Below are 8,562 nucleotides of genomic sequence, written 5' to 3'. Positions count from 1 at the left end.
ATATTGATGGTGATGTTACATTTGTTTCTGTAGCTGGATGCAGTGTGATTGATTATTTCATCATATCTAGTGAACTATTTGCACATGTCAGGGATTTTGAGATACTACAGGTGGATATTTCTGATCACTTTCCATTATTATACAATATGAGAGTAAATAGGGTTGATTCAAGGATTAAAATGAAGAATAACAGTCTTGCTAGACCCTGGATAAGATTTAAATGGGGAACTGATGGTGAGAGGCAATTTCTGCAAAGACTATCTTATTTATTGAATGAAAACTTTTTAATAACTTTTTTACCGCAGTGGAACAAAATACTAATGTAACCGTAATGATTTAGACAGATTGTTTACATGAAGCATGTAGATTTTTGATTAATAAATTTACGTCGAAAATTAAACAACCAAAGTGGTGGGATAAAGACTGTTCATCTCAGAAACTTGTAAAAAATAATGCTTTAAATCAATTCAGAATTCAATTCAATTCAATTCAAGTTTATTTGTATAGCGCTTTTTACAATACAAATCGTTACAAAGCAACTTTACAGAAAATTATGTTTCTACAATATTTAGTAGTAGCTAGTAGTTTGTGCACGTTTGACAGGATTTTAGAAAAATAAAAATAATAATAATAATACAAGACGTAGTCAGCTAGATGATGAACTATCAATATTATTAATTAATAGTAATTATAGGATGCAGTCACACATGTAGCAATAATTGTTAGTTCTGTTTGTTGATTCAAGGTTAGGATCATCTGGGGTCCTCTGAGGGTCAGCATCATCTCTTCTCAGGTGTTCTGGATCCAGACTGGAGCTTGTGTAAATCCTAGTTATCACGGGATGTAAATCCCGTGGCAAAACATAGAAACAAAATAGAGACATCATTAGCATAGCTGCTGATCCAACAAAGTAAAATTAGTTTAACCCAAGCTAAAGAATAAAAATGCAGATGCAACTACACTCACAATTTAAGAGATACATTATTCGAATGCTTGGCGAAAGAGATGCGTTTTTAATCTAGATTTAAACAGAGAGAGTGTGTCTGAACCCCGAACATTATCAGGAAGGCTATTCCAGAGTTTGGGAGCCAAATGTGAAAAAGCTCTACCTCCTTTAGTGGACTTTGCTATCCTAGGAACTACCAAAAGTCCAGCGTTTTGTGACCTTAGGGTGCGTGATGGGTTGTAGCGTGGTAGATGGCTAGTTAGGTACGCAGGAGCTAAACCATTTAGGGCCTTATAGGTAAGTAATGATAATTTGTAACAGATACGGAACTTAATAGGTAGCCAGTGCAGAGACTGTAAAATTGGGGTAATATGATCATATTTTCTTGACCTGGTAAGGACTCTAGCTGCTGCATTTTGGACTACCTGTAGCTTGTTTATTGACGAAGCAGGACAACCACCTAGAAGTCCATTACAATAGTCCAGTCTAGAGGTCATGAAAGCATGAACTAGCTTTTCTGCATCAGAAACAGATAACTGATAACAGAAACTCCTCCTTGAACTGCCACCTTAACGTGGTGGAGGGGTTTGAGTACCCGAATGACCCTAGGAGCTATGTTGTCCGGGGCTATATGCCCCTGGTAGGGTCTCCAAAGGCAAACAGGTCCTAGGCGACGGGTCAGACTAAGAGCAGTTCACAAACCCCTTAAGAAAAGATTACATAAAAGGACCGTGACGTCGCCCGGTATGGCGCAGCCGGGGCCCCACCCTGGAGCCAGGCCCGGGGTTGGGGCTCGTATGCGAGCGCCTGGTGGCCGGGCCTCCCCCCACGGGGTCCGGCCGGGCTCAGCCCGAAGGAGCGATGTGGGGCCGCCTTCCCGTGGGCTCACCACCTACAGGAGGGACTGTAAGGGGCCGGTGCTTAGAGAATCGGGCAGCAGTCGAAGGCGGGGGCCTCGACAGCCCGATCCCTGGACACGGAAACTAGCTCTAGGGACGTGGAATGTCACCTCACTGGCGGGAAAGGAGCCCGAGATTGTGCGTGAGGTTGAGAGGTTCCGACTAGCGATAGTCGGGATCACCTCTACGCACAGCTTGGGCTCTGGAACCACACTCCTCGAGAGAGGATGGACTCTTCACCACTCTGGAGTTGCCCATGGTGAGAGGCGGCGGGCTGGTGTGGGTCTGCTTATAGCCCCCCAGCTCAGCTGCCATGTGTTGGAGTTTACCCCGGTGAACGAGAGGGTCGCTTCCCTGCGCCTTCGGGTCGGGGATAGGTCTCTCACTGTCGTTTGTGCCTACGGGCCGAACGGCAGTGCAGAGTACCCGGCCTTCTTGGAGTCTCTGGGAGGGGTGCTGGAAAGTGCTCCGACTGCGGACTCCGTCGTTTTACTGGGGGATTTCAAAGCCCATGTGGGCAACGACAGTGACACCTGGAGGGGCGTGATTGGGAGGAACGGCCCCCCTGATCTGAACCCGAGTGGTGTTCAGTTATTGGACTTCTGTGCTAGTTACAGCTTGTCCATAACGAACACCATGTTCAAGCATAAGGGTGTCCATCAGTACACGTGGCACCATGACACCCTAGGCCGTAGGTCGATGATCGACTTTGTGGTCGTTTCATCCAACCTCCGGCCGTATGTCTTGGACACTCGGGTGAAGAGAGGGGCGGAGCTGTCAACTGATCACCACCTGGTGGTGAGTTGGATCCGATGGCGGGGGAGGAAGCTGGACAGACTCGGCAGACCCAAACGTACTGTGAGGGTCTGCTGGGAACGTTTGGCAGAGCCTCCTGTCAGAGAGATCTTCAACTCCCACCTCCGGCAGAGCTTCAACCGGATCCCGAGGGAGGCTGGAGATATTGAGTCCGAGTGGACCATGTTCTCCACCTCCATTGTCGAAGCGGCCGCTCGGAGCTGTGGCCGTAAGGTCTCCGGTGCCTGTCGAGGCGGCAATCCCCGAACCCGGTGGTGGACACCGGAAGTAAGGGATGCCGTCAAGCTGAAGAAGGAGTCCTATTGGGCCTGGTTGGCTTGTGGGACTCCTGAGGCAGCTGATAGGTACCGGCAGGCCAAGCGGACTGCAGCCCGGGTGGTTGTGGAGGCAAAAACTCGGGCCTGGGAGGAGTTCGGTGAGGCCATGGAGAAGGACTATCGGTCAGCCTCGAAGAGATTCTGGCAAACTGTCCGGCGCCTCAGGAGAGGGAAGCAGTGCCCTACCAATGCTGTTTACAGTAGAGGTGGGGAGCTGTTGACCTCAACTGGGGATGTCGTTGGACGGTGGAAGGAATACTTCGAGGATATCCTCAATCCCGCTGTCACGTCTTCCATTGAGGAAGCAGAGGCTGAGGGCTCAGATGTGGACTCGTCCATCACCCAAGCTGAAGTCACCGAGGTAGTCAAGAAACTCCTCGGTGGCAAGGCACCGGGGGTGGATGAGATCCGCCCTGAGTACCTCAAGTCTCTGGATGTTGTGGGGCTGTCTTGGCTGACACGCCTCTGCAGCATCGCGTGGCAGTCGGGGACGGTGCCTCTGGGATGGCAGACCGGGGTGGTGGTCCCTCTTTTTAAGAAGGGGACCGGAGGGTGTGTTCCAACTACAGGGGGATCTCACTTCTCAGCCTCCCTGGGAAAGTCTATGCCAGGGTACTGGAGAGGAGAATCCGGCCGATAGTAGAACCTCGGATTCAGGAGGAACAGTGTGGTTTTCGTCCAGGACGTGGAACACTGGACCAGCTCTATACCATCTACGGGGTGCTGGAGGGTTCATGGGAGTTTGCCCAACCAGTCCACATGTGCTTTGTGGATTTGGAGAAGGCATTCGACTGTGTCCCTCGCGGCGGCCTGTGGAGGGTGCTCCGGGAGTATGGGGTCCGGGGCCCTTTGCTAAGGGCTATCCGGTCCCTGTACGACCGGAGCAGGAGCTTGGTTCGTATTGCCAGCAGTAAGTCAGACTTGTTCCCGGTGCGTGTTGGACTCCGGCAGGGCTGCCCTTTGTCGCCGGTTCTGTTCATGATTTTTATGGACAGAATTTCTAGGCGCAGCCAGGGGCCGGAGGGGGTCAGGTTTGGTGACAACACGATTTCGTCTCTGCTCTTTGCGGATGATGTTGTCGTGTTGGCTTCATCAAGCCAGGACCTTCAGCATGCACTGGGACGGTTTGCAGCTGAGTGTGAAGCGGCTGGGATGAGAATCAGCACCTCCAAATCCGAGGCCATGGTCCTCAGTCGGAAAAGGGTGGCTTGCCCACTTCAGGTTGGTGGAGAGTTCCTGCCTCAAGTGGAGGAGTTTAAGTATCTTGGGGTCTTGTTCACGAGTGAGGGAAGGATGGAACGGGAGATTGACAGACGGATCGGTGCAGCTTCTGCAGTAATGCGGTCGATGTGCCGGTCTGTCGTGGTGAAGAAAGAGCTGAGCCGCAAGGCGAAGCTCTCGATTTACCGGTCAATCTACGTTCCTACTCTCACCTATGGTCATGAGCTTTGGGTCATGACCGAAAGGACAAGATCCCGGATACAGGCGGCCGAAATGAGCTTTCTCCGCAGGGTGGCTGGGCGATCCCTTAGAGATAGGGTGAGAAGCTCAGTCACCCGGGAGGAGCTCAGAGTAGAGCCGCTGCTCCTTCACATCGAGAGGGGTCAGCTGAGGTGGCTCGGGCATCTGTTCCGGATGCCTCCTGGACGCCTTCCCGGGAAGGTGTTCCGGGCGCGTCCCACTGGGAGGAGACCCCGGGGAAGACCTAGGACACGCTGGAGAGACTATGTCTCCCGGCTGGCCTGGGAACGCCTCGGTGTCCCCCCAGAAGAGCTGGAGGAAGTGTCTAGGGAGAGGGAAGTCTGGGGTTCTCTGCTTAGACTGCTGCCCCCGCGACCCGGCCCCGGATAAGCGGAAGAAGATGGATGGATGGATGGAGAAACAGATAACATGTTTCGTAGCTTGGCAATGTTTCTAAGATGGAAGAATGCGGTTTTTGTAACATTGGAAATATGATTTTCAAAAGACAAATTGCTGTCTAATATAACACCCAGATTTCTGACTGTAGAGGAAGTAACAGTACATCCGTCTAGTTGCAGATTGTAATCTACAAGATTCTGTGTGGTGTTTTTTGGTCCAATAATTAATATCTCTGTCTTATCCGAATTTAATTGGAGAAAATTATTTGTCATCCAATCTTTTACATTTTTAACACACTCTGTTAGCTTAGATAATTGGGAAGTTTCATCTGGTCTTGTTGAAATATATAGCTGAGTATCATCAGCATAACAGTGGAAGCTAATTCCGTATTTTCTAATAATATTACCAAGGGGCAACATGTATATTGAAAATAGAAGGGGACCTAGGACGGATCCTTGTGGCACTCCATATTTTACTGATGATAAATGAGATGACACCCCATTTAAGTAAACAAAATGGTAGCGATCGGACAGGTAGGATCTAAACCATCTTAGAGCCTGCCCTTGAATACCTGTATAGTTTTGTAATCGATCTATGAGTATGTCATGATCTATGGTGTCGAACGCAGCACTAAGATCAAGTAAGACTAGAAATGAGATGCAGCCTTGATCTGACGCAAGAAGCAGGTCATTTGTAATTTTAACAAGTGCAGTTTCTGTGCTATGGTGGGGCCTAAAACCTGACTGAAATTCTTCATACAGATCATTTTTATGCAGGAAGGTGCTCAATTGAGCAGACACAACTTTTTCTAAAATTTTAGACATAAATGGAAGATTTGAAATAGGCCTATAATTTGCCAGTACACTGGGATCTAGTTTTGGTTTCTTAATAAGAGGCTTTATAACCGCCAGCTTGAATGGTTTTGGGACGTGACCTAAAGATAACGACGAGTTAATGATATTGAGAAGCGGTTCTTCGGCTACAGGTAACAGCTCTTTTAGTAATTTAGTGGGTACAGGATCTAATAAACATGTTGTTGGTTTAGATACAGTGATAAGTTTATTTAGCTCTTCCTGTCCTATATTTGTAAAGCACTGCAGTTTATTTTCGGGTGCGATGGATGAAACTGAAGTGTTAGACGCTGTAGAATCTACATTCGCTATTGTATTTCTAATGTTATCTATTTTATCAGTGAAGAAATTCATAAAGTCATTACTATTTAACGTTGGTGGAATATTTGAATCAGGTGGCGTCTGGTAATTTGTTAATTTAGCCACTGTGCTAAATAAAAACCTTGGATTGTTTTGGTTATTTTCAATGAGTTTGTGGATATGCTCTGCCCTAGCAGTTTTTAGAGCCTGTCTATAGCTGGACATACTGTTTTTCCATGCAATTTTAAAAACTTCCAAGTTAGTTTTTCTCCATTTGCGTTCAAGTCTACGAGTTACTTTCTTGAGAGAGTGAGTATTACTGTTATACCATGGCACAGTACGTTTTTCTCTAACCTTTTCAATTTGATGGGGGCAACAGCTTCTAATGTATTAGAGAAAATAGTGCCCATGTTGTCAGTAATTTCGTCTAATTCATGTGTATTTTTGGGTACAAATAGCAGTTGAGATAGATCAGGCAGGTTATTTGCGAATCTGTCTTTGGTGGCTGGAACAATAGTTCTGCCCAGACGGTAACGCTGAGACATATAGTTAATATCAGTTATACGCAGCATGCACGATACAAGGAAATGGTCTGTAATATCATCACATTGGGGTACAATATCTATAGCAGTAAGATCGATTCCATGCGATATAATTAGATCTAGTGTATGATTAAAACGATGAGTGGGCCCGGTGACATTTTGCTTGACTCCAAAGGAGTTTATTAGGTCAGTAAACGCAAGTCCTAATGTATCATTTGCATTATCAACGTGAATATTAAAATCTCCCATGATTAGCGCCTTATCAACTGTAACTAGAAGGTCTGAGAGGAAATCTGCAAATTCTTTTAGGAATTCTGTATACGGCCCTGGTGGTCTATACACAGTAGCCAGAGCAAGAGATACATTAGATTTCTTTTGCATATCTGACAGTGTAACATTTAGCAGAAGTATTTCAAAAGAGTTAAACCTGTATCCTGTTTTCTGGGTAACATTGAGAATATCACTATATATTGTTGCAACACCTCCTCCACGACCAGTCTGACGGGGCTCATGCTTATAACAGTAGTTTGGTGGAGTAGACTCATTTAGACCAAAATAATCATTTGGTTTTAGCCAGGTTTCAGTCAAGCAGAGTACATCAAAACTATTTTCTGTGATCATTTCATTTACAATAACTGCTTTGGGTGTGAGTGATCTAATATTTATGAGCCCAAACTTTAAAAATTGTTTTTGTTCATTTACTTTACATTTTTCTGGTTTAATTACGATAAGATTTTTTCTAGATCCTACATTATATTTTGACCTCACTATTCGGGGAACAGACACAGTCTTAATAGTTTTTACAGCACAAGTACTTTTATCATTTAAGCGGGTGGAAAAAACTCATCATAATAGTTATTCGAGAATTGTCTTACTAGTCACATGGAGCGAAGTGTCCTGGAGATGTTGTCAGAGAGCAGCTCCGCTCCGATTCTGCTGGGGTGTAATCCATCAGCGCGAAACAGCCTAGGACGCTCCCAGAAAAGATTCCAGTTATTAACAAATAGCAGTTTCTGTTCTTTACACCATGACAACAACCATTCATTTAAAGCAAAAAGTCTACTGAACCTTTCGTGTCCTCGTCGATACGTGGGCAGTGGTCCTGACATGACGATCGTCGCCGCGGGCGTCGTGCTGCGAACCGTCTCGATCAGGCTGCTGAAATCCCTCTTCAGCGTCTCCGTCTGCCGCAGCGTGGTGTCGTTAACCCCGGCGTGAAGCACGACCGCTCTGGGGCTCTCGTCGACCTTCAGGATCGCGGGTATCTGCGCAGAAACATCGAGAACACGAGCACCAGGCAAACAATGAGTGTGCACTTTACCTTCGGCTAACGTAGCACTTACGTGTCGGACGATGGAGTCTCCGATGATCACAGCGTCGCGTCCTGTCTCGCGGAGGGGAGCGAAGTGGTTCCGGATGGAGATGTCGAAGGCAGGAGGGGGAGAAGTCGTCGCCCGGGACCCGGCTCGCGTCCTCCGCTGTGGATGCACCCAGGGTCCGTGGTGTCCCGGCGTCGCAGTGAAGGACATCTGGGAAGATCGCGTCCTGGGTGCACCGGGCCTGTGCAGAGAAACACACGGAGTAGACGTGGTGGGACTGTTAACAGATCGCTGTATACTTACCCCGGACTTGTGAGCGTCAGCCCGGGATGATTCCAGCGCGGTTCTCCGCTCTCTCAGCTGGGCCTGCCTCACCTCCAGGTCGCGAATCTGCTTTCCCACGGCCTCGAGCTCGAGCTGCACAGAGTGGAGACATTCATCCGCCATTAAAGCAAGTAACAGTGAGTACAGCAGTGGTAATGTGTGTGAATAGAGTATTAGCAATGTTAGCGCAGTTAGCTGCAACCACGCCGCTGATGCTAACGGGCTAAAAGCTAATAGCGGACCCGGGAGATCAAAATAAAACTAGTGATAGCGAGGCGCTCTGATTGTTTTTGTTGTAGAATACAATAGAGGATATATTCACACGTTATATAAACGGAAACGATGATGTATACAATTGATTTTTGAGTTAAAAATAGTCAATGAAAAG

General features: G+C 47.3%; 1 protein-coding gene across 1 annotated transcript; it reads right to left on the bottom strand.

Annotated features, from left to right (window-relative positions):
* Positions 1-754: 754 nt before the first annotated feature.
* On the bottom strand, positions 755-8,203 carry LOC132132908 (uncharacterized). The gene is made up of 2 exons (XM_059545474.1): positions 7,407-8,203; positions 755-827 (listed from the first exon to the last, which is right to left on the bottom strand). The coding sequence occupies exon 1, from the start codon at positions 8,058-8,060 to the stop codon at positions 7,410-7,412; it is 651 nt and encodes a 216-aa protein (XP_059401457.1). The 5' UTR covers positions 8,061-8,203; the 3' UTR covers positions 755-827; positions 7,407-7,409.
* Between the last annotated feature and the right edge of the window lie 359 nt (positions 8,204-8,562).

The sequence above is a fragment of the Carassius carassius genome, chromosome 49 (assembly GCF_963082965.1).
Source record: "Carassius carassius chromosome 49, fCarCar2.1, whole genome shotgun sequence".
Taxonomy (NCBI): domain Eukaryota; kingdom Metazoa; phylum Chordata; class Actinopteri; order Cypriniformes; family Cyprinidae; genus Carassius; species Carassius carassius.
This window is presented reverse-complemented; position numbering and strand designations above follow the sequence as displayed.

Coding starts and splice junctions, on each gene's coding strand:
- LOC132132908 (XM_059545474.1), bottom strand. CDS start 8,060: ATGTCCTTCACTGCGACGCCGGGACACCACGGACCCTGGGTGCATCCA.